Genomic DNA, 27,240 nt, shown 5'->3' with positions numbered 1-27,240 from the left:
ATCAAAGTGGGTGGTGGATGTGAGGACAGACAGACAGACGTGCCTTCTGCCTCGGAGGTGCGGCCTTCATCTCTGCAGCTTCTGGAACCTGCTGCATCACACACGACAGCTTTAGTCAAACCTCACAAAAGCGGGCCTGCGGTGAGGTGTAGTCACCTTGGCGGCGTTGTCGCTGTCTGAGCCGAACGTAAACGACAGAACTAATGAGGGTTTAAAAATAAAAACTGACACAGTTTGTTTGGCTCCAGAGAACGAGGAAGTTGTGTTCGGCCTGAACGACAGCTCATTAGACTCCTTCCTGGATCTAGTTATATAATAGTAATGACAGACAGTTGATTCACTATAATATTATTTTGGATGCTTTAAAATGCTGTCACTGAGCCATTAGACCAAAGAAATGTGTATGTACTGAGATTAATAACACAGCATCATTGTGGTCCCTTGATAGTGTGAGAATATGCTTCCTAGTAGCTGTGAGTTGCACAGACGATTATAAAAGTGCAATCTGATTGGATGTTAAGCACCATAAGACAATGCCGTGGCAGCATTTCAACGTCTTTACTTTTCTATCCAAGACTACTGTTTGATCGTGTCGCAGAAAAAATTGTCAAACAATTAGTAGGGCTAAAAAAAATTGTGGGGGCCGAAAGCCGACTGTGCGTGAAGTGACTATATATATATATATATATATATATATATATATATATATATATATATATATATATATATATATATATATATATATATATATATATATATATATGAATGTATATATATATATATATATATATACATATGAATGTATATATATACATATATATATATATATATGTATACATATTATGTAGGTGTGGGAAAAAATCACAAGACTACTTCATCTCTACAGAACTGTTTCATGAGGGGTTCCCTCAATCATCAGGAGAAAAAAAAAAAAAATCTCCTGATGATTGAGGGAACCCCTCATGAAACAGTTCTGTAGAGATGAAGTAGTCTTGTGATTTTTTCCCACACCTACATATTGCGCTCTACCACGGTATCGAGCACTATTCTCTGGATAATCCAATCAAGACATATGTATACATATTATATTAATATAAAGGATATACAATTATGATTAATACAGTCGGAATTTAAGAGTATGTAAAAGTTGAACTCCTACATTGTTTACTTCCGGGACAACCTTTTTAAAGTTTTGTAATCAATCAAATGTCATGCAGCTAAAATCCGCCAAACGTGGGTAAGTGTGGAGAGCGTTTAGAACGTTTCCCATCATGAATTGCAGGGGACTTAAATGGGTGTATTTTTGAATTATGTGGGGGTTTTTTTATGATATCCACAAAGTGAGTGTTTTGCGTCACCCGACTACTGTTTGATCGTGTCGCAGAAAAAATTGTCAAACAATTAGTTGGGCTAAAAAAATTGTGGGGGCCGAAAGCCGACTGTGCGTGAAGTAACTATATATATATATATATATATATATATATATATGTATGTATGTATAAATGTGTGTGTGTGTGTGTGTATATATACACACACACATTTATACATACATACATATATATATATATATATATATATATTACGGGTGGGCAAATTAATGCGTTAATTATGAGTTAACTCATCAATCTATTAACGCCGACAATTATTTTATCGCACATTTGCGTATTTTGTTTACATGCTTTTATTTTGTTAACGCCTTTTCTTAACAAGATGGCGTCGCCCGGCGTCGAGGGGCTCTTGGTAAAGATGCAACATTTGACAAAAATACCGGACAATTCTGCAAATTTCATGGCTGGCTTACAGCGTGGTCACTCCGGGATCTGGATGTGGATAGATCGGGCCGTTTTGGACTAAATGACGCGTGCTTGCTAGATCGGCTAGCTAGTATGGGAATACTTTGCCGGCTACATCCAGCGGCCTGTGAAGCAGCGGCGTATATGTGTTGTTTGTCTATTTATGAATAATGCAGACGAGGCGTGTTGGCTGAGTTCTTAACGTTTACTTACAGAGCGTGCATATCACAACATACAAGATGCCGTCATGGCAACACACAACCTATACCGGGCTACCGCGCATGCTCGTCACTCCTGTTGCATGCTGGGTAGGGTAGTTCTTTTATTCCCTGGCTCATAACATCACAATATAGTACCATGTATATGCATTCAGTTTATCAAAGCACCAAGCAAACAATCGGAAAATTCCCATTATATCAATTCCTAGATATGGTCATAATTATTTTAAGTGCACTACGCAGAATAAACACAACATTATTAATATTGCTACTACGGATAATTTGATCAAAAATTCCCTAAAACAGCCCACTACCTATAATATAGGTTTTTTTAAACATAAGATCCCTGTTAAAAAAAATGTTTCTGCTGTTACCTCAGAAATTGCCTGTTCAGATGTTATGATTGTGGCTCAGAGATGTGTATGTAGATTATATTTATTTTCCATAACAAACAGGATAACTTAAATACCCTGGCAGTGGTAGTAATAAGCTTAAATGTTTGTATTTACATTTTTTGAGTTGATTTTCATAAAATATGCTATTTAACTGCTACTGTTTAACAAGGACTGATTTAAATTGTGTTTGCACAACAAATGTTTTGGTGCTTTTGTTCATGTGGAGGAATATTCCAATAAAGGTGCACTACACACTACTTTTGAATTCATTATTGGGCTTTGCGGGGCTTCACGGTGGCAGAGGGGTTAGTGCGTCTGCCTCACAATACGAAGTTCCTGCAGTCCTGGGTTCAAATCCAGGCTCGGGATCTTTCTGTGTGGAGTTTGCATGTTCTCCCCGTGAATGCGTGGGTTCCCTCCGGGTACTCCGGCTTCCTCCCACTTCCAAAGACATGCACCTGGGGATAGGTTGATTGGCAACAATAAATTGGCCCTAGTGTGTGAAAGTGAGTGTGAATGTTGTCTGTTTATCTGTGTTGGCCCTGCGATGAGGTGGCGACTTGTCCAGGGTGTACCCTGCCTTCCGCCCGATTGTAGCTGAGATAGGCGCCAGCGCCCCCCGCGACCCCGAAAGGGAATAAGCGGTAGAAAATGGATGGATGGATGGATATTGGGCTTTGCGTATACAATGCAGTTAATCGCGATTAATCAGAGAAATAGTGCGATTAACTTCGATTAAAATTTTTAATCGTTGCCCAGCCCTAATATATATATATATATATATATATATATATATATGAATGTATATATATATATGTATGTATGTATGTATAAATGTGTGTGTGTGTATATATATATATATGTATACATATTATATTAATATAAAGGATATACAATTATGATTAATACAGTCGGAATTTAAGAGTATGTAAAAGTTGAACTCCTACATTGTTTACTTCCGTGACAACCTTTTTAAAGTTTTGTAATCAATTAAATGTCATGCAGCTAAAATCCACCAAACGTGGGTAAGTGTGGAGAGCGTTTAGAACGTTTCCCATCATGCATTGCAGGGGACTTAAATGGGTGTATTTTTGAATTATGTAGTTTTTTTTTTATGATATCCACAAAGTGAGTGTTTTGCGTCACCATGTGTGTTGACTTCCTGTGTTTGTTGCAATTTGCGCCATGAGTAGGGAAGGTTGTCTGGATTGAGTCATATAAGTAAATGCTGTGCTGTGGCCACTTCAACGTAAAATGAATGGTTGTTGACTTGATTTGCTGACATTATCCACAAGTCAGTGATAAAGTAATAGAATTTAGGCTGTCAGCTCTTTATGATAAAGCTGTTGGCACGCCGCGGGCAAAATTCCTTAATTAATTTGTGATGTCTCGCGAGCCAAAATGAAGACGCTGGCAGGCCGTACTTGGCCCGCGGGCCATGGTTTGGACATACTTGCTTTAAACAGATCAATCACGCTTTTGAGTTTTTCACTGGCGTATGCATTGACCACCATGTAGCAACCTTTTGGGTTGCCATCCTGGTAAGGTAAAGCAGTATGTGCAGACAAAACAAACGTGTGATTAATCTGCATTTATATGTGATCAATGCGATAATTTTGTGACTAATCGCATCCATAATAGCGTTAACTTTGATAGCTCAAGTAATAATCTTGAGATGAGTTAGCTATTGTGCAGATAGAAGGATGTTTTTCTCTTTGACCCCAAATTGAAAATAAAGACAGACAATTACATTAATTAATTAAGTAATACAATTAAAAATTATTTATCTAAGTGTCCAATAATTTAATAAATAAATTGCAAAATTATTGAATCCAAAATCTATGGACATAAATTAAACAATGTTGACATTGGTATTGATCATTTTGTGTGTGTATATAAATTACATTACTTAGAAGAAAACTGGTTTTGTTTAACAAAGTGCTACACAGACCTTTAATAAAGTCACATAGAAATAAGGCAACAAGAGAAGTATTCAACACTTCTGTTTTGTAAAGTATACTGAACAAAAATATAAACGCAACACTTTTGTTTTTGCTCTCATTTTTCATGAGTCAAATTCAAAGATCTAAAACTTTTTCTATATACACAAGAGCTATTCCTTTCAAATATTTTTCACACATCTGTCAAATCCGTGTTAGTGATCATATCTTCTTTGCCAAAATAATCCATCCCACCTCACAGGTGTGGCATATCAAGATGCTGTTCAAACAGCAGGATTATTGCACAGGTTTGCCTGAGGCTGCCCACAATAAATGTGCAGTTTTGCTTTATTGGGGTCTGGTGAGGGGTCAGAAAAACAGTCTCATGCAGTGCAAACACAGTACAACACACAGTAAAACACATCTCCTTCCCATAGAGTTGATTAGGTTGTTGATTATGGCCTGTGGAATGTTGGTCCACTCTTCTTCAATTGCTGTGCCAAGTTGATGGATATTGGCAGAAACTGGAACACGCTGTCGTATACGCCGATTAACCAGCATCCCAAACATGCTCAATGGTTGACATGTCTGGTGAGAACTGTATGCTGGCCATGGAAGAACTGGGATGTTTTCAGCTTCCAGGAATTGTGTACAGATCATTGCAACATGGGACCATGGATTGTCATGATGCAACACAAGCTGATGGTCTCGGATGAATGGCACAACAATGAGCCTCAGGATCTCATTACGGTATTTCTGCACTTACGTTTGTTGTCCATAACATACGCCTACCCATTCCATAACCCCACCATGAGCCACTCAATTCACAATGTTGACATCATCAAACCTCTCACACGTTGTCTGGCATCTGCCCTGAACAGTGAAAACTGAGATTAATCTGTGAAGAGAACACTTCTCCAACGTGCCAGACGCCATCGAATGTGAGCATATTCCCACTCAAGTCAGTTACGACAACTAACAGTCATGTCGAGACCCCGATGAGGATGACGAGCAAGCAGCTGAGCATCCCTGAGACAGTTTCTCTCACAGTTTGTGCAGAAAATTCTTTGGTCAAACCAATTGTTGCAACGGCTGTCTGGGTGATCATGGACAATCATGGAGGTGCACGTGCTGGATGTGGAGGTCCTGGGCTGGTGTGGCATACTTGCCAACTCTCCCGGATTTTCCAGGAGACTCTCGAAATACAGCGCCTCTCCCGAAAACCTCCCCGGACAAATTTTCTCCCAAAAACCTCCCGAAATTCAGACGGAGCTGGAGGCCACGCCCACTCCAGCTCCATGAGAACCTGACTCAATGTTGTGACACTCTTAAACAGGACAATACTGCAATCTACTGTACATAGAATAGAACGTCTGTTCTGAAGCCCACAGTAAAGAGACGTAACTTCATCACGTCACCTGGTTATTGACTCCGACCCAATATATTACACCTTCGACGAGCAAAATTAAGAAATACGCTTGCAAGTTCCAGAACGATTAAAAACAAGAATTACAGTTTATCCAGGAGAGTTCAAAGGGGAAGGGGTATGTTGCCTGTACATTTTGTAGAACAGACATTTCCATTGAACACGGTGAACGGATATACTCAGCCATGAACATTCAGCGAAGCACACAGCGTCCGCAGCGCAGCATCGTTCACAACCCAGTATTATGGCCCATCTTGCAAAATGGACACCCCATGGTGTATCTTATGCTGAGACAAAGATGAATGGCTATGCTGATAGCTGGAAGCAACATCTCGTTCACATTTGCGGATGTCTACAACAAATCCGTGAAGGATTTTCCCGCATTTGGAGAACGCTCGCCAATACGCAAATGGCAAAACAAATTTTATTGAAATAGTGAAAGGTAAGTGTTGTTATTGTTTTTTAGTAACAAGCAAGCACCGTACAGTTAGTAGAACAACTGTGTTTTTATTACTGTGTATTTGTTATCTGCCGTCTGAAATTCAACTATTTATTTTATTTATATATGTAATAAAATAAATATATATAGCTAGAATTCACTTAAAGTCAAGTATTCCATATATTATATGTATATGAAATACTCGAGTTGGTGAATTATACGACACCCCTCTTAACCACGCCTCCGCCCCCCCCGACCACGCCCCAAACCTGCCCCCCCCCACACACACACCTCCCGAAATCGGAGGTCTCAAGGTTGGCAAGTATGTGGTGTGGTTATCCATGGTCTGCGGTAGTGAGGCCAGTTTGATGTACTGTCAAATTCTCTGAGAAGCCTTTGAAGATGGCTTGTGGTAAAGAAGTAAACATTCAATTCAACAGCTCTGGTGGCCATCCCTCGCAGTCACCATGCCAAGTGCATGCTCCTTCAAAACTTGCGACATCTGTGGCATTGTGCTGTGTAATAAAATTGCACATTTACGAGTGGCTTTTTATTGTGGGCAGCCTCAGGCACACCTGTACAATATTCATGCTGTTTAATCAGCATTTGGATTATGCTACACCTCTCAGGTGGGATATGGATAATCTTGCCAAAGAAGAAATTCTTACTAGATAGACAGATTTGTGAACAATATTTGAGAGGAATATGTATTTTGTGTATATAAGACCAGTTTTAGATCTTTAAGTTGAACTCGTGAAAAATGGGAGCAAAAACAAAAGTGTTGCATTTATTTTTGTGTTCAGTGTAAATCTGTACAGCAGATATGGGCATCTGCATCAACAACATGATTTGCCAGAGGGGCTGGACAGGACAAAAAAAAAAAAAATGTTTTAAATGTTTAGCTTTATAAATCCCGAGGACCAGATTGTGGACGCTGGCGGGGCGGATCTGTAGTTTGGAAACCTCTGGTTTAGCAGCACAAAAAACGCATATTGTATTTATAATTATAAACAATAAACATAATAATAAAGCAGAAATACATTTTGTAAATTGACTTTTTTTTAAATTTCATACCAAATAAATAAATAATACAATTAATTTTAAGATTATTTTATTCCTATTAATTAATTCATCTAAGTAGATTTTTTTTTGCACATTCTTTGACTGCTGTTCAAAAACTCCTTACCTCCATCTTGTCCATCATGTCAAAGAAATGGGCCGACTGCAGAGAGAGATCAGCATTAGCTTTGTTCTGAAATGTTGTTTGTCCTCTTAAAAAAGCATCAATGGCTTATCAGCTATGATTCTATTTCAGTGTCACGTGCCAGGTCAACAAGTCAACATGTAACCATGGCAACTGAGACAAATGGGCGTCAAACTGTTCAACTCTCACTTGTTTGTCAGAGTAATTGCACAAGGGAAGGGTCATATTGATGCCTTACCTTGGTGGTGGGTGGTGCGGTGCGGGGCGGAGAGGGCGGACAGTCGCCATCCGGACCATTGGAGGCGGCCAGGAGCTCTTGTTTGCTGCACAAAAAAATCCCTGTTTAAAACACTTCTAGTCACTCAAGTGCTTTGCTTGCGGTCCATTTTCTTGTGTAACAGTGTCCCAACATTGCCATCTTGCGTGTGAAACACATTGTTTTGTCTATTAGCAAGCTGGTCAAACATGTTAAAGACCACCAAAAGTCAACTTTACTACAAAACACACAACGAGATCAGATTTTGTGTGCGTGTGTTTGCGTGTGTGTGTGTGTGTGTGTGTGTGTGTGTGTGTGCGCGTGTGTGTCCTTATTTATCCGAGCATCCCAAATCATCATTACACTTGTCACAGCAGCACGATGAGTGTGTCTCTAAAGATAGAGCTTCAATCTGCCCAGAGCCTCCTGAGATTCAACTGTGGTGACTTCATATTACACACACAAACCCACACTCGCACTCACATGCGCACACACGCGCATACAAACAAAATTTAGCAGGATTAAGGGAGCTAATCCTAGCATTTTTCCTGCCAAAATGTCTCCACAAAGAAAATATACCCTCACAATAAAGGTGTCAAGACAACAAACAACACCCACACCCATGCACACACACACAGTGTAATCAACTCCTTCAGTCAGACAGAAGGAACCATCTATCTCTTCAGGCTCTGACAGGTTGGACTTTGCCTTATTATGCAGTAGTTATATGGTTCTCCATCCAAGTTTAAACTTTACTATTTGGGGTTGTCATTCTAGTCACACAAACGTTAACAATTTGTATGATAAATGAAGATGTGATAACCAATCATTTTTCTTGAAAATAAATGAATTAAACGTTACACCACTGTAGTTACTGACAGTGGTTTTATGAAGTGTCCCTGAGCCCATGTGGTGATATCCTTTACACACCGATGTCGGTTTTAGATGCAGTACCGCCTGAGGGGTCAAAGGTCCATAATATCATCGCTTATGTGCAGTTATTTCTCCAGATTATCTGAACCTTTTGATGATTTTATGGACTGTGGATGGTAAAATCCCTAAATTCCTTGCAATAGCTCGTTGAGAAATGTTGTTCTAAAACTGTTCGACAATTTGCTTACAAATTGGTGAGCCTCGCCCCATCCTTGTTTGTGAAGTACTTAGCATTTAATGGAAGCTGCTTTTATACCCAATCATGGCACCCACCTGTTCCCAAATACCCTGCACACCTGTGGGATGTTCCAAATATGTGTTTGATGAGAATTTGTCAACTTTATCAGTATTTATTGTCACCTTCCCCCACTTCTTTGTCACATGTTGCTGGCATCAAATTCTAAAGTTAATGATTTTTTGCCCCCCCAAATATTTTTTTATCAGTTTGAACATCAAATATGTTGTCTTTGTAGAGTATTCAACTGAATATGGGTTGAAAATGATTTGCAAATCATTGTATTCCGTTTATATTTACATCTAACACAATTTTCCAACTCATATGGAAACAGGGTTTGTACAACAGTAATGAATATCCATTTAAATATGGTGGTAAGTGAAACGGTCCCCCAGATAAGCTAGAAGAAGCGTTTGGCAGGGGTCCAGAGGTCAGTATATGCATGGAATGCTGAGACATGGTGGCAAGCACAAAAACGCGATACGGCAAACACAAAATAGGAGCACAAAAGCAAGATTACACATCCATACATACAAACTTTGTACATTCAACCAGCACAACCCAACAGTTGTCTACTCCGAAGCCACATGTGACAATGCTAATTCCCTAAAGGAGCACTAGCCATTCACATTAGGCATTAGTGATAGGTGGTTAATAGGTGTGAGTTCAGTTTCTTTTTGAAGTTGGAGAATGAATACTAATGCCTGGTTTCTTCATCAAGCCAGTCCAGATCTTTGGTGCCCTGCATACAATACTTCAAGCAGTACAAGCCAGTAGACAATGTTTACCTGATATCATGTGAAAGTTACGAGTGTTGTTGGCATGCTGGGGACGATTGGTGAAGCATATTCCATAATGGGTCTTATCTTGGCCATGTTGATGGTAACTGGCCTTGAAGAGGAGAAGATCCCAAGACCTGCTTAGTGTATACAGTCGCTTGGCAGTCTTCACAAAACTTGTGATGTCCAAGTCAGAGTCTTACACAAAGTAGAGTAATACACTTGGCAGGCTCGAGGTGGTTATCTATGAAGTAGAGCAGTAAGTGAAGCAGAGTTGAAAGTAACACACCAGTCAAAAGCCCACTTCTCTATAGCATGCAAGTCCTGTTGCAAACTATTTGTACAGACAATGCGAATTCCAGGATATATTTTTTTGATAACCGCATGAAGGTTGGAAGCATCAGCTAAAAAAGATGAAAGTTATCGTGAGGCAAGACCATCTGAAGAGCAATAGAAGACCAAGGACATAGCCTTGTGGTACACCAGCAGCTAACGCCTTACAGTTGGAAATAAAACCATCTAAGACGACAGCCTAATGTCTATCAGTTGAAAAGTAGGATATCCTGTTAAATCGGCCAATAGTCCACGATGCCAAACGCTTTAAACTAGTTTTGCAATTTTGTAAATTTGGAAAGAGATCAAATTCCAAGTAGTTACGGGGGCAGGTTGTATCATACCAATGCTGATACTAATATTTATAAGTTTTTATGATCATTGATACAATTTCTACTCAATGAAGTATCGATCATATACTGATACTAAAGTCTATCAATTGTTACGCTTTAGTCGCTTTTTACTGCGCGGATCGTTCTCCCAAGATGCAGCAGGAATTCCAGAGACAATGTGCAGGTAAGACGATGATTTATTCTCATAAACCATTCAAAAATACAAAAATACAAACAAGCGTGCAGATAGCATGGGGAGCTAAGGCGAAACTTAGCACAGGAATCAAAAGATAAACAGGCATAGGCACCAGAAGCAAGGTATACACAAACGTAACTTGTTGCTTACAGCACACAAGAAAGCCAGACTTATTGTGGCAAAAAACAGGAATAAGTAGTTCTCTGATTAGTGCCCAGTAGCAGGTGAACTTCCCGAACAATAATCAGAGGCAGGTGAAACTAATCTGCAGTCATGGAAACTAAAACACAAACCCAGGGCTGCTCAAAACAGAACAAAGGGAGTCAAACTGATGATGATCTGGGCAAGAAATCATAACAGTGCCCCCCTTAAGGACAGATTGCAGATGTCTCCTAAAACAACAAAAAAAAGGTTCAAAAGCCACGGCAGAGGGGTGACTTGGTGATAAGTCGCCAGGCCAAGTGTCCCCGAATCCACCGGGGACGAGTCAGGTGGCGGCAGGGAGTGGAACGCCGCTGCAGCAGGCGAGGCGGGCTACCACGGAACAGCCACATCCGTGGCTGTCGAAGGTGGACGCGAATGGCGTCAGAACTTCAGCAGCTGAAGACTTCTCCGCCTAAGTCCTGGGTGCAAAAGGCGTCCATGAATAGGCCACTGAGTTAGCCGTGTGCGGGTGCTAATTAGCCACTTCTGCGGCACACCAGTTGGAGGTTGCGGTGGCGACGATGCTGGAGATGAGGGCGGCGGCGCTGTGGGACGGCCCGCCGGAGACGAAAATGAGGGAGTGGTGCCGTGGGATGGCCCTCCAAAAAAGGGCGGCGCCGTGGGACGGCCCACCGGGGACGAGGAAGATGGTGGCGCAGTGGGATGGCCCGCTGGGGACAATGACGTCGTTGTGAGAGGAGCAAGTGGCGTGTCTGCAGGCGCCTCTGGAACTTGAGCGGCTGGCGGAGGAGGCAGCCGTGGTGCTGGCGCAGGGACCAGCTATGGTGCTGGCGCAGGAACCAAAGAGGATGGCGTCTGCAGGCCTACCGGGGTTGTTGGCAGTGTCTGCAGGCCTACCGCGGTTGTTGGCAGCGCCTGCAGGCTAGCCGTGCCCTTGGCAGAGGTGGTCTGGCTGGAGGTTGTGCTTGGCAAGCTGAAGACGATGACGGTGGTGGTCGAGCAGGAGATGGCCGCTTCACGCCACTAGCACAGCTATACGCCTTAGACCCCCTGTGACTTAGATGGGGCTTCCCACTGTGGAGTGACATTAGGCGCGCTCCCCTGCGAGGATGCAATACAATGTTCCTCCTTGTTCTGTCAAATTTGCGCGACACAGCTACAATGTGTCATCCATATGCATTATCACGATATGGCGTGACAATTGAAAACTCTATCATTGGTCATATTTATATCATCTATCTTGTCTATATTGCGGACTCTAATTGTGTACCACCACTAGTAGGCCAACTAATATTAGTACGATTCCTAGTGACAAGTATTCCTGCTTGTTATTGTTTGTGTTTAGTCTGCTCATTTGGGTGGCGTGGCTCGGTTGGTGGAGCAACTTGAGGGTTGCAGGTTCGATCCCCGCTTCCGCCATCATAGTGAAGTGAAGTATATTCATATAGCGCTTTTCTCAAGTGACTCAAAGCGCTTTTATATAGTGACACCCAATATCTAAGTTACATTTAAACCAGTGTGGGTGGCACTGGGAGCAGGTGGGTAAAGTGTCTTGCCCAAGGACACAACGGCAGTGACTAGGATGGCACAAGCGGGAATCGAACCTGCAACCCTCAAGTTGCTGGAACGGCCACTCTACCAACCGAGCTATGCTGTTGTGTCCTTGTGCAGTATACTTTAGCCACCTGCTCCCAGTGCCACCCGCACTTGTTTGAATGTAACTTATATAATGGATTTCCCTATGTAAAGTGCGTTGAGTCACTTGAGAAAAGCGCTATATAAATTTAATTCACAAAATCACCTTTTCACTGTGGGGTCGTTAATGTGACATTTTCAGGAAAAGACAAAAGCAGCTCAGCCGGCGGCATGTGCAGGGAGTTCAACAGCTTTGTTAAAGTTCAGACAAAGGACATAATGCAAATCACATAGTAGCAGGAGGGCAGCGTGATCCAGATGAGAAACGACAAACAAAATATCAAAAAAATGCACCGATGTGTCCCGTACTTATTAAGGCTAGTTGGCAAAACAACAAGACAGAAGAAAAAGATGTTTGTAACAATACTGACTAAAAAACAAGCAGGAAAAACAATGAAGAAACGGAAAGGTCACAGGGTTGAGAAGTTGGAGACATGAGACCTGCTGAGGTAGAAAAGGTCACATGGTGAGGGGCTTTATACATGTGTGTTTGTAAGAGAGAGAGGACAGGTTGGTATTTGTCCAAAAAGGTCATTTTGACAGTTAGGACTTGGGTTAGGGTGAGGTCACTAATGCACCAGCACCAGACACTTAATTCGGCACCAGGTGCTAAAGAGCGTCATAAATTCTGCCTGTAGAAACCTGATGATACACTCTTTTTATCATCAATATTTGCAATGGTATATAACTGCAGTGCATGATAAAAAAAAATCTGTTTGCACCCTCATACATATATAAGGAATTTAAAAATATGATCAGTTTTCATTTTAAGTCCACACTCATTATTTCTACAGACAGCTGCGTATCACAGCTGATGTCCTTCATGTCTGACTAAGGCATGAAGGACACGATGTCCCCCAAAGGCAAATCTTAACATAGATCGAAACCAGCAAAGCCATGGGGGATGGTCATCATAATAATTGATGAATGGATTGTTATAAATTTGGTAGATTGTGTGGACATAATTTTTGTGTTATCTTGGCGCAAATGTACTGCAATACTTGCAAGCTCAACCTTTTTTGTGCCAATTAAATTAATAAAATAAACAATAAACAATTAATTAGTTCATTAAAATGTGGGTCAATTTATAAAATGTTCCAATTCTTAAATAATTATGTTTTATAATCATGTCAGTTTTAGATTTAAGAATACATTCTGATTTGTTTGCAATTTAATTTAAAAAAATTTAATTAATGTTTTTTAATTTGGGGCACACGTGTAGAAGAACAAACAATGTCAGTTATGGGAAGTTCAGGTATACGGTACATCCAACACTTCCACTATGAAAGCAATATTCCGCTCAAAAATGGCATGTAAACATTAGTTCAGAATATCCCAGCAGGCACAAGATATTAAAACAACATTAAGAACTTGTTGAATTAGGTCCTGACGTTGAGCAACTCAAACCTAACATTAGAACAACATGCTTTTTGACAATGTGAAATTAATGTTGGATTCTGACGTTGAACTGACCATTGAATTTTGTCATTTTACAACACATATACATTGTTGAAACGACATGCTTTTTTTTTGACAACATTTATTCAATGTCAGGTTGTGACGCTAATTTGACCATTGAAATTTGGTAATTTCCCAAAAAGTGGATCCAATGTTAGACATCAACGTTGTCTTACAAGTACAACTATTTTCTATTGTATTCTATATTTCTATTTTGCAATGTTGTTTATAAGTCAATTTAAAAAAAACATATTTGTATAATCAACGTTGTATTAAGGTCAGGTGCCTGCTGGGATTCATGGTGGGGTGTCTCTCCTACCATTGAATACATGTTATAATTGATGTCCCCAATTAGTATCATCGATTTGTCTTTGGTGAATCATCAGCTGTCCCAGTGGATATGTCAATATTAGCCAGTTGAAATTCAAGCAAAATTAGATAACAGTAATCTAGGTCAACAATAAATATTTTTGACTAACAATATATTCTGTCTTACCAGGTACTTCTCTTCAGTTATATTCAGTATACCCATAACTTGCCAAAATGCCATTTTCCTAGTTTCAAATGTTTTTGCAAAGGGTACTTATTCTAAGTATTGACCTTATTTTTAGGTTTTTCTTTTTTCGTTTTTTGCAAAATTTCCCAGCATTTTAATGAGCTTTAACGGCAATAACTTGTTTTATTCCATGCTCATATTCAATGTTTTATTTGCTTTTGAGGCTTTTTGTCATCAAATACGGATGTCATCACTCGTGCACACACACATGCGGATGCACACACTTATGTCACTTTTGGAGCCCAGCCATTTACACAGACAAACACTTACACGCACACACACACACACACACACACACACACACACACACACACACACACACACACACACACACACATAAAACACACACACAGATAAACACAAACACACACACACACACATTGTAAATCTGGTCCACCTGCAGGGGCATCCATCCTCCGCAGACATTGCTGTCTGTCCTTTGATCGTTATTTTTAGGGATGGTGATTGTTCTTATTCGGTGCTGAATTATTTATATGCGTAAACAACGACAAAAAAACACAAAAAACAAATAGCAGCAGTGAGAATTAAAACACACGCACAGTCTAACAGTGTAATGGGAGCTCAGCCAAAAATGTTCTTGCCAAAATGTCGCTATAATAAAAACAACATTTAAATGGTTGTGTTGAACAAAGAAAGAAATACAAGAACACGCACACACACAAGTTTTTATAGGAATGTAATTTACATTCCTGACAGACTTGTACACACTCATTAAAACCCTGACTCATCACTCACACAGATGACATTAAAAATGCATACATTTCTTCCTAATGTTGTAGCAGGATGGCAATTTCTGTCAATAATACACACATAAGGGATATGAGTACTAATGCCGGACTTACCAGTGATCATGCAGCATTGGTCTGTTGCCGTCGGTAACTGAGCATCCCACTCTGATGAGATGCAGCCACTATCTCTCACCCCCAACCCCCTCCCCATCTCCCCTCTCTCTAATGCTTACTCGGAGTGACTGTTTACAATGTTTATATAAAAATATGTCTTGTGCTTCCGTACCAGTAGGAGGCAATTGCTTAGACAAAATGAGCAGATATTCCACACCGAAGTCATACAGTGAGAGTTACAATGAATCATGATGATCACGCATGTGGGAAAGGGACCGAATTTATATGTTTTTTTTTCATCTCTTCTATTTTTCTGTTTACACTTCATATCACTGTTCTGCAGTACCTAGTTTAACCACAGGGAGCGCTATTTCGCCGTGTAGTTAGAGCATGCAGAAGAAGACTTTCCGGACCATAATGTTAAAAAATATTTTCACAACAAATGGTCACCCAATGAATCTAACACTACTTCTGATACGGATATGTATTTCATAAAGAGAAAATGTACAGGATACATCGCCAAATTTCGCGTCGTTTAAGTTCACAACTGAAAGAGTAAGTTCGAGGAAAAAATATTGTTTCTTCTACCTGTGTTGCGTGACAAATGACTGCCTGTACACGTAAGTTCTTCCTTCTGCTGTTCAAATTTGACATTGTAATTTACAAAGTGTTGCGTATTTTCGTCCTAAAGTTGGTTAGTAGTTTGAATAATTTTGTTCACAAATACCGATTGAAAGGTTAGTAGTCCATGTTTTAAAGTAGAGGAAATCGACAACGAGGTAGCGTATTTTGACCCCTAGCGGTGGTAGGCAGAATTAAAATCTCCGCTTTCCAATTTTTTTTTGTGTGTGGCGTTTATCCAATGAAATTGAAGACCTGTATTTTTCTAATGTTGCCATGGCGACAAGAAGAGAAGAAAGTCGTTACATCAATCCAATTTTTTGTGTTTTAAGTGTGTTTTTTCGTGTTTAATCAATATTTTTATTTGATTTTGGCAACATACAGTAATTAAACAAATATTACCAATCTTGGTAGTGCACCTGATACAACTAGTCCAGAGGTGACAAAGTCAAGGCCCGCGGGCCAGATCCGGCCCACAAATTAATTATCTATGATATTTGATTAGTATTAGGACTGGCTCGCAGGCCACAGCCAGCAGTAATTTTTTTTGGGGGGGGTCCCACTTTTTTGTAACCGTTTTGAAAACAAATGATAAATGTATGCATTATCCTGTTATATCTCACATTCTATATTGTGTTTTAGAAAAAGTTTGTCATAAACGCCTTTTGCCCGTTTGCAGCTGAGATAGGCTCCAGCAACCCCCGTGACCCCAAAAGGGAAAAACTGTAGAAAATGGATGTATAGATTGTCATAAAGGTTACTTAATTAATTCAAAAAAATAATATAAAAGAAATCAAATTTATATGCATATGTAAATGTATTCAGTTATAAACATTCATTCACTTTCTTCTTTTCCTTCATGGATCTAAACTTTACCGCTGCCTGTATTTTTTCTATATTTTTTTTTGTAATATGTTCAGAATATGTTTGTTTTATTGTTGGCCAAAATAAGACAAAGAAGAAAAATTCAAGTTCAAGCCATGGCTTTTTTTCATGTTCGATGTTAAATTGACTGTAAAAAGTTAAAGTACCAATGATTGTCACACACACACCAGGTGTGGTGAAATGTGTCTTCTGCATTTGACCCATCCCCTTGATCACCCCCTGGGAGGTGAGGGGAGCAGCGGGCAGCAGTGGGCAGCAGCGGTGCCGCGCCTGGGAATCATTTATGGTGATTTAACCCCCAATTCCAACCCTTGATGCTGAGCGCCAAGCAGGGAGGCAATGGGTCCCATTCTTTTATAGTCTTTGGTATGACTCGGCCGGGGTTTGAGCTCACGACCTACCGATCTCAGGGCGGACCCTCTAAGTCAAAGTAGAGCAATAAACTGCATTGCATTGTAAATAATAATGCAGTAGTACCTCGGCTTACGAGATTAACTAGTTCTGTAACAAAGCTCTTAACCCAAAACACTTGTATCTCAAATCAATGTCTCCTATTGAAAGAAATGAACTCAATTGGATTGGTGCCCCCCCCCCCAAAACAGCACAATATTAACATGTAACATGCCTTTTAAAAAAGAAAAACAAACTTTTAGATAATACATATTGTATAGAAAGCCTACAATTGAATTTGCTCCTAACAACTTCAGTAGACTTATGATGTAATGTAATAATAGTGTACATCATTTAGCTTGGAGAGTGGACTTCTACGGCAGGATTTTTTCTCTCCTGGGGCTAAGAGGGGACTTGACCAACTTGGGGTGGGGGCTGAGAAAATAATCGATTTTCATTACATTTACTCATTTAGTTCTCATTTGTTAATAAAATCAGTTATGAGCATGTTCCTTGTGAAAGTAGTTTTAACTGAATTTGACTAAATAATGTTCAGTAAAATAGTTAGTAAAGCCTAACACAAGCAACAATGGCAACAATTATTCCCATGCAAAGATGACAAATACAGCAACAGTTCATGCGTCTGCTTATAACCCAGCAATACATCCAAAATGTAACAAGTGTCTTTACAATAAATGTCACACTCACTATTCTCTCACATAAATACACACGTAGCAACTACTTTAATTACTTTAGGTGTATTTTTTACCACACACTTCAATAAAAATACTGTCGGAGGCTATACTTGTAGCTGGTTAATGTGTGAATTTTCTTACTGCAGGATTAAAACCATGTACTAGGCTCTTAATAACATTTTTGATACAAATTTTAACACTTTTGTTTTGTTGATATAGACACCAGTGTGGGGAAAACACCTCAGCCGAGAAAGCCACACAATGTCATCCATTGCCTTATGGATTTTAGTGTGCTTAGTCGGCATTTTACCGTCAAAATGAGGCCAAAACCAAAATAGCATACGTTTATTGGATAATAGGTTGCTGTCAAATAATGTGATATTGATAAATACAAACAATTTTACTTTCAAATTTTCTAGTGATCACTCTGGAAGTATCGTGTCGAGGGGCGGGACAAAAACGTTTGTATTCATGCTGTGATTGGGGATCCCAAAGCTGCAGTTGGACATTTGATGGGTGTTTGGAAAGACGCACCGGTTGCATGATTGGCCACAGTAAGTTAGACTCAGCCAGGTGCGCGTAGGGGCGGAACAAAAAGTCTATTTTCGCTCTGTGATTGAGCAGCAAAATATATGGAGCTGACGTCACAATTGGGGAAAATTCCAAACGGCTCCTTTGGGGGAAGTATGAAAGAAGGCAAGACAGTTTTATAAATATTTCCGCAATGCATCCATTGTTTGATTTCAAATTTTCCGGACTTATGCAGATCCAAAACACACAACAACATGGCCCAATAGGTATGAATGTTGGTTTTGCAAAATAGGGCTCTAAGATGCTGGGGTGGCTGACACAGAGCTTTCTGATGTGGCTAGGTTTTTTTCAACATATTACTAATTATTATTCATGGAAACATATTACTAATTATTATTCATGGAAAAATGGCACCACTGATCTTTTACTGGTAAAATTCTAGCAACAGAGTGGCCAGTTTTGTTTGTACTTTAAATCTATGGTTGTGTTTTTTGCAATGTATTACTGTAAATACAAAAATGGTAACACTGTTTTTTTTCAAGTAAAATTGTGGCAACTTAGCAGTTGTTTTTAAAAAAATGTACTGTCATTTTTACAATGTTAAATTTTATGGATAACTTGCTTTTCAATCGTAAGTCAGTCAGATATTTATTTTTGTTTTAACAAAAAATATTGTAATGTATGATCATATAATATTGAATAAATTAGGAAACACAAAATTAATAGTTCATTATTATTACAGGTTATAAATATTCCCTGACATAAATTCATACAAATTTAAATAACATTACATTATTAACATGAACAACATTATTATGACAGATTCCTACATAGGTGTCCATTCCATTATTTACCCTTTTTAAAGCAGAACATTTTTTTTAAATATGCAGGGTTCTGCTGTGTATTACTGCTACAAATAACGTTTTTCATTGATTCAGAACCGATCAAACAATTTCCTCATTCAAACCTATGATATGAAAACATTTGTAAATATATATTTTGTTATTTTGTTACATAACATGTAGGTTTGGGATGTGTCACTCACCGAGCTCTCAGGGCGCTGATGGAAGACTTGTCGATCCTGCGTGGAGAAAAAGACATGCAGTTAAGGTAAAGTGCACTCACACACTCGATGATGTACGTATGGAAGTGCAATAAGGCAAGTCAGGGGTGTGAACGACATATTAACATCCACATACTCGATTAACCCTAGCAGCCAGAGTGGAGGATAGGTGACTGTGGAGGTGCAAAGCAATAAAATCACTATTTGTTAAAGTGCTGCACCCCCCCACCCCCCGTCTCCACCATCTCCTACCTATTAAATCACACAAACAGAACTGGAAGATAAAAATTTGCAATAAAACAACACAAGCAGGAAATCATATTAATGTGATCTGTTTTATTTCTTCGTCAGCAGTTATGCTAGGTTTAATTTTTTTATTTGAATAAAATGAAAAAATAATAGCCCCTATAGATGTTTTCTCTGACTGTCACAGGCAGTCTGGTCTAATTGTTTAGATTGAGGGGAACCTGTAGACAAATGTTACCCCTCATCGCTTGAAGTAGTTTTCTGGCAATAAATACTTCTACAATGTGGTTAAAGTAGGCTTTTTAATATAACTTTCTGAATTAAATACAATCCCGTAGGTAATAATGTTTAATGGTGTTTTGAGATAAGAGATGTCTCTCGGCTATTATTATATGCTTTAATTTATAAAAATAAATAAAAAATTACCGGTAGTCATAAGCATCCCCACCATTAGTTGGCGAAGCAAAGGTCACAGGGAACCCCCTAAGATCCTAAGAAAACATATAGTCTCACTTGTTAGCAATAGCTTAAAGCTAGAGAAAGACACAACTTTGTTTTTCAATTATTGGAAGGAAGAAAAAGAAGCGGATGATATTCATTGAATTGAGGAAATTGATCATCAACTTGGCAAACAGTTTGAGTGTATCACTGCTAGTCTGCTCCATACTGAAGCAAAATGAGTCTAACGTGGACATTTATCCATTAAAAAATGGAAAACCTGCTGATGCTGTGTTTGACGGGGGAAGCAGCTGGAAGGAGATACCGTAGAAGTCCGCTCTCCAAACTTAAAGGAAAACTGCACTTTTTTGCAAATTTTGCCTATTGTTCACAATCAACATGACGACAGATATAATTTTTTAATGCATTCTAACTCGTAAATAAATGTACATAAAACTCTGCTCACAGCAAAGCCAGTGGGAGGACAGTAAAAAAAAAACAATAAATCACCATCCAAAAACCGCCAGCAATACCCCATTTACATGTCGTGACTTGAATATTAACCAAGTATTTTTGATATTGTTATTACAAACGCTAACACACATTAACTATTTATAGCTGCTTCATGATCACAAGCTTGTGTGCCCATGTTGACAATATAGACTGGTCAGCTGCTTTCTCGCTTCACTGCTCATGGAGGTTCATGCCTCTCACCTGGATAGTAGAAGGATGAGGATGTAATACAACAAGATTATACACTTTGACTTTGGAAATGGCGAAAAATGACACAAAAAGAATCTTGGTTTCACCCTGCTTTTCTTCGCAAGCATTATGAGTCGTTTTTCATTTAAACAGGAATATAACAAGATTATATCAGTCGGCATCCTTATGACAGCAGACATTGTATGGTAAGTGATGTTTTATTATGTTTGTTGGCTCTCTTGAAGTCTACGGTGAGTTTTAATTGCTGATTGCAATTTAGTTCGTCAGTACTATATATCTCTTTCAGGGTCAAAACTGTGGCCTTTATTTACTGTACAGGCAACGTACAAGCAACATGTTGAATTTTAAACTACACATGTGCTGTTTGTTAGCAAGCTTCACTGGTTAGTGAAGTAAAGTGAAGTGAATTATATTTATAGAACGCTTTTTTTCCTCAAGTGACTCAAAGCGCTTTACATTGTGAAACTCAATATCTAAGTTACAATTAAACCAGTGTGGGTGGCACTGTGAGCAGGTGGGTAAAGTGTCTTGCCCAAAGACACAACAGCATTGACTAGGGTAGCGGAAGCAGAGATCGAACCTGCAGCCCTCAAGTTGCTGGCACGGCCGCTCTACCAACCGAGCTATACCGCCCCCTTGTATCTGCTTAGGAAACTTTTTTTTTTATTACTAACTGTATGGCTTATAATGTTCTGAGCAGCCAGAGGCTTTCTTATGTCTTATTTCAGTGGTCCCCAACCTTTTTGTAGCTGCGGACTGGTCAACGCTTGATAATTTGTCCTGCGGCCTGCGGGGGGGGTTCTTCTTTTTTTTTTTTCTTTTTTTTTTCTCTTCTTTATCATGAAAAAGGGAGGTTTTTGTCATGAAAAGGGGAGTTTTTTTTGGGTTAGTGCACTAATTGTAAGTGTATCTTGTGTTTTTTATGTTGATTTAATAAAAAAAATAAAAATTAAAATTAACAAAAAATTATTCTGCTGCCCGGTTCCAATCGAGCCCGGTGGTTGGGGACCACTGTCTTATTTAGTTACACAGTTGTCGATGCACGTTTTTTGTGGAAAAGTTGAACACAATCTGTTTCTCCCATGGGAAATAATGAAATAATAATAGATGTTATTTGTTACACAGTTTTCATTTAAATAAATCTCAAAGTACTACAATAAAAATAAAAATGCAATCAAAGCTCAGCCATTAAAACAAATATACTACGAAGACTAAAAGGCATCAGCAGTTAAAAACTTCCTTAAAAAGAAAAGTGTTTAACTGTAAATAACTGTACACGAAATGTTTTACGTAACAATTTAACAACTTTTTTTTTTACTGCCATTCAAAATACATGATGGAGATTAATGTGCACGAAAATTGTGCTATTTGTTAGCAAGCTTCTCTAATACATCCTAGTTATTAGCTCTGATTTTTACAGCTACATGCTATTTACGTTAGCATCTGTTTGGTAAAATGCTTTATGCCGTTACAGAGCAGCCAGACGTGTTGGTATGTCGCGATAAGTTTTGGGTAAAGAATTTGGTAATTTTTTTGGCACCGACCTAATCCTGCTGGTCCTACCGTGCACCGATTCACTTAAATTTGAACGGTGCCATGTCACGCTACCTGAGTTGCACGCAACATCATGCCCGGTTTCCGACTCACACTTGCACTTCGGCACTTGGCATTCACTCCAGCAGCACTAAAAGCGGACTCATCCCACTACCTATGGGCAATGTTGTAATTTCCAATGCCAACAAAGAAATTAACTCAAAAAACGCTTCAACGTAATTTAAATAAAGCTCCAGTTTTCCAAAAATGTGCTGGCTAGATGCTGATATACATTGGCTTTGCAATTGACATGCCACTGATTAGCGAGTTTACGTGGCGATTTTAGCACCTCCAAATTTGTCAATGAAATCTACAACAAAGATGCATATTTCAATCAAACAGCTGGTGTACAATACTTACAGCATTGACACTTTTAGGGCGCAACAAAAGACTACATTCAGCAAAGACTGAACTGACTAGCCAATGCACCATAAACTATACACTATTGGCATCCAACATCTTGGACTTGCAATTGTAATTGCAACTTATTGCCATATTTGCAAATGAGACTCAGAAATGTTATGATAAAACAAGATATAACAACTAGACAGCAGTTTGCATAATCAGCTATTTTTAAAATGTTGCAATAAAAAAAATGGTCAAAAACTTTTATTATTTATTAACACACACAAAAGCACTGAACATTGGTACTGTTGAGTACTGGTATTGATTCCCAGGTACCGGGAATTGGTACCGTATTGGTTCAAATGTGAACGGTACCCACCCCTATTTGCATTTCTGGATCTAGGATTGGTTGAAGCTTATTTCGAACATGTAGACAGTTACAACATGATGCATTATTTATTTTTACCTATTTTCATTTTTCTTTGCAACATGTCTGAAAAGGAGTAGGAAATTCATAGCAATTACTAACACTTATGCTCCAGCACCCCCCGGATGAATAGATGGAGGGATGGATGGATGTTCACTTCATGTTCTCAATTTGTACACCATTTACATCAATGCATTCTAAATACAACAATTGTCTTCAAATCTAGTTAAGTCAGTTATAATTCACTTAATGAGATACAGTAAACAATATCTTATTTTCAATAAGTTCAAGATGTCTATCATTATTCTCCATCTTTGTACTTTGTAAACACTTGTAGTTTGAACACTTTCTTAAATTGGATATTACTACATTGTTCGGTTTCTTTTGCTTAATCCATTTCACAATTTAATTCCACATACTGATATACCAAAGGTTTTAAGTGTTTTACGTGCATACAAATGTTTATAGTTTGCTTTTGCATAATTGTATCTGTTCGCAAATGTACTGAATCAATTAATTTGATTATTTCAGATTTTAAGGGTGTGTATCTTCTCTTTATCCAACAATATCAATTATTCTAATGGATCTTTTTTGTAACACAAATAGTAAATGCAATGCTGAGATCATTATCCATGCGTTTGTTACGTCTCGTCTCGATTACTGTAACATATTATTTTCGGGTCTCCCCATGTCTAGCATTAAAAGATTACAGTTGGTACAAAATGCGGCTGCTAGACTTTTGACAATAACAAGAAAGTTTGATCACATTACGCCTGTACTGGCTCACCTGCACTGGCTTCCTGTGCACTTAAGATGTGACTTTAAGGTTTTACTACTTACGTATAAAATACTACACGGTCTAGCTCCATCCTATCTTGCCGATTGTATTGTACCATATGTCCCGGCAAAAAATCTGCGTTCAAAGGACTCCGGCTTATTAGTGATTCCCAAAGCCCAAAAAAAGTCTGTGGGCTATAGAGCGTTTTCATTTCGGGCTCCAGTACTCTGGAATGCCCTCCCGGTAAAAGTTCGAGATGCCACCTCAGTAGAAGCATTTAAGTCTCACCTTAAAACTCATTTGTATACTCTAGCCTTTAAATAGACTCCCTTTTTAGACCAGTTGATCTGCCGTTTCTTTTTTTTTTTTCTCCTATGTCCCACTCTCCGTTGTGGAGGGGGTCCGGACCGATCCAGTGGCCATGTACTGCTCGCCTGTGTATCGGCTGGGGACATCTCTGCGCTGCTGATGCGCCTCCGCTTGGGATGTTTTCCTGCCAGCTCCGCTGTGAACGGGACTCTCGCTGCTGGGTTGGATCCGCTTTGGACTGGACTCTTGCGACTGTGTTGGATCCATTATGGATTGAACTTTCACAGTATCATGTTAGACCCGCTCGACATCCATTGCTTTCCTCCTCTCCAAGGTTCTCATAGTCATCATTGTCACCGACGTCCCACTGGGTGTGAGTTTTCCTTGCCCTTATGTGGGCCTACCGAGGATGTCGTAGTGGTTTGTGCAGCCCTTTGAGACACTAGTGATTTAGGGTTATATAAGTAAACATTGATTGATTGATTGATTGATACTTTTGTCATTATTTCCCCATATTTCTTATGGTAATACTAGTGAGCAGTAGAGAATATGAAGTGATTTTTGGTGTAGAACAGGGGTCCCCAAACTTCTACCTATCGTCACACTTTACCTGTTTTAATTCAAGCCTTAAGATAGATAGATAGATAGATAGATAGATAGATAGATAGATAGATAGATAGATAGATAGATAGATAGATAGATAGATAGATAGATAGATAGATAGATAGATAGATAGATGGATAGATAGATAGATGATAAATAAATGGGTTGTACTTGTATAGTGCATTTCTACCTTCGAGGTACTCAAAGCGCTTAGACACTACTTCCACATTTACCAATTCACACACACATTCACACACACATTCACACACTGATGGAGGGAGCTGCCATGCAAGGCGCCAACCAGCACCCATCAGGAGCAAGGGTGAAGTGTCTTGCTCAGGAGACAACGGACGTGACGAGGTTGGTACTAGGTGGGGATTGAACCAGGGACCCTCGGGTTGCACACGGCCACTCTCCTACTGCGCCACGCCGTCCCTGATAGATAGATAGATAGATAGATAGATAGATAGATAGATAGATAGATAGATAGATAGATAGATAGATAGATAGATAGATAGATAGATAGATAGATAGATAGATAGATAGATAGATAGATAGATAGATAGATAGATAGATAAATAGATAGATGGATAGATAGAAGGTGTGTGGGAAAAAATCGATTCGAATTTGAATCGCGATTCTCACGCTGTAGGATTCAAAATCGATTCTCATTTTAAAAAAATCTAATTTTTATTTTTTTTTAATCAATCCAACAAAACAATACACAGCAATGCCATAACAATGCAATCCAATTCCAAAACCAAACCTGACCCAGCAACACTCAGAACTGCAATAAACAGAGGAATTGAGAGAAGACACAAACACGACACAGAACAAACCAAAAGTAGTGAAACAAAAATGAAAATTTTCAACAACAGTATCAATATTAGTTATAATTTCAGCATCGCAGTGATTAAAAATCCTTCATCGACATTATCATTACACATTTATAAAAATAAAAAAAAAAGAACAATAGATAGATAGATAGTACTTTATTGATTCCTTCAGGAGAGTTCCTTTAGGAAAATTAGTGTCACAGTGGCTTACACTTGCATCGCATCTCATTAGCTTGACAACACACTGTGTCCAATATTTTCAAAAAGATAAAATAAGTCATATTTTTGGTTCATTTAATAGTTAAAACAAATTTACATTATTGCAATCAGTTGATAAAACATTGTCCTTTACAATTATAAAAGCTTTTTACAAAAATATACTACTCTGCTTGCATGTCAGCAGACTGGGGTAGATCCTGCTGAAATCCTATGTATTGAATGAATAGAGAATCTTTTAAATTGGTAAAAACTCGTTTTTGAATCGAGAATCGTGTTGAATTGAAAAAAAAAATCGATTTTGAATCGAGGCTTCACGGTGGCAGAGGGGTTAGTGCGTCTGCCTCACAATACGAAGGTCCTGCAGTCCTGGGTTCAAATCCAGGCTCGGGATCTTTCTGTGTGGAGTTTGCATGTTCTCCCCGTGAATGCGTGGGTTCCCTCCGGGTACTCCGGCTTCCTCCCACTTCCAAAGACATGCACCTGGGGATAGGTTGATTGGCAACACTAAATGGTCCCTAGTGTGTGAATGTGAGTGTGAATGTTGTCTGTCTATCTGTGTTGGCCCTGTGATGAGGTGGCGACTTGTCCAGGGTGTACCCCGCCTTCCGCCCGATTGTGGCTGAGATGGGCACTGGCGCCCCCCGCGACCCCAAAGGGGAATGGGCGGTAGAAAATGGATGGATTTTGAATCGAATCTTGACCCCAAGAATCGATATTGAATCGAATCGTGGGACACCCAAAGATTCGCAACCCTAATAGATCGATAGATAAATAGATGGACGGACGGACGGACAGACAGACAGATATTACTTTATTGATTCCTTCAGGTGAGTTCCCTCAGGAAAATTAAAATTCCAGCAGCAGTGTACAGAATTGAGATCAAATTTAAAAAGTAAATACTGGGGGTATAAATGGAAACAAAATAGAAAAAAAATAAAAAATCTTTAAAAAGCAACAATGAGAATACAAATATAACAGTAAAATAAGAATATAACAAGAGAAACTAGGCAGTAGTGACCATGTTATGAACAAGTATTGCTCTGTTATTGTTTTGCATCCCCCGCCCCCATCCCCAGAGAGGATTTGTACAGTCTAATGGCGTGTGGGACAAATGAGTTTTTTAGTCTATTAGTCCTGCACTTGGGATGAAGCAGTCTAGCACTGAACAGGCTCCTCTGGCTCCTGATAACGCTATGCACAGGGTGACTATGGTATCATCCAAGATGCCCACAACTGAGATGGATTTTCACAAGGTGTGTTGTGTTGTTTTGTCTTCTGTGGCATACTTTAAACCCCAAAAATTCTACCACTTTTGCAACTCA

At 39.2% G+C, this 27,240-nt stretch overlaps 2 protein-coding genes across 12 annotated transcripts in view; one reads left to right on the top strand and one right to left on the bottom strand.

Annotated features, from left to right (window-relative positions):
* LOC133551715 (rap1 GTPase-activating protein 2-like) overlaps window positions 1–27,240 on the bottom strand; it is a 47,478-nt gene that overhangs the window by 14,192 nt on the left and 6,046 nt on the right. For 3 of the 11 annotated variants that reach the window (XM_061898715.1, XM_061898722.1, XM_061898718.1), the window contains exons 2-5: window positions 19,384–19,419; window positions 7,654–7,738; window positions 7,398–7,433; window positions 44–91 (exon numbers count right to left, since the gene is read on the bottom strand). In XM_061898715.1, the coding sequence (XP_061754699.1) occupies window positions 44–91; window positions 7,398–7,433; window positions 7,654–7,738; window positions 19,384–19,419 (205 nt within the window). Of the gene's footprint in view, window positions 1–43; window positions 177–7,397; window positions 7,434–7,653; window positions 7,739–9,627; window positions 9,863–15,216; window positions 16,031–19,383; window positions 19,420–27,240 lie in introns of those variants that run through there. The other 8 variants (XM_061898719.1, XM_061898726.1, XM_061898725.1 and 5 more) reach the window with 7 other exon arrangements.
* dpp3 (dipeptidyl-peptidase 3) overlaps window positions 15,620–27,240 on the top strand; it is a 27,983-nt gene continuing 16,362 nt past the window's right edge. Inside the window, exons 1-2 of the mRNA XM_061898712.1 lie at window positions 15,620–15,771; window positions 19,364–19,448. Coding sequence (XP_061754696.1) covers window positions 15,719–15,771; window positions 19,364–19,448 — 138 coding nt within the window. The 5' untranslated portion in view covers window positions 15,620–15,718. The remainder of the gene's footprint in view (window positions 15,772–19,363; window positions 19,449–27,240) is intronic.

The sequence above is a fragment of the Nerophis ophidion genome, linkage group LG04, assembly GCF_033978795.1.
Source record: "Nerophis ophidion isolate RoL-2023_Sa linkage group LG04, RoL_Noph_v1.0, whole genome shotgun sequence".
NCBI classification, from domain to species: Eukaryota; Metazoa; Chordata; class Actinopteri; order Syngnathiformes; family Syngnathidae; genus Nerophis; species Nerophis ophidion.
Note: the sequence above shows the minus strand (reverse complement) of the source record. Positions and strands in the feature narration are given on the sequence as shown.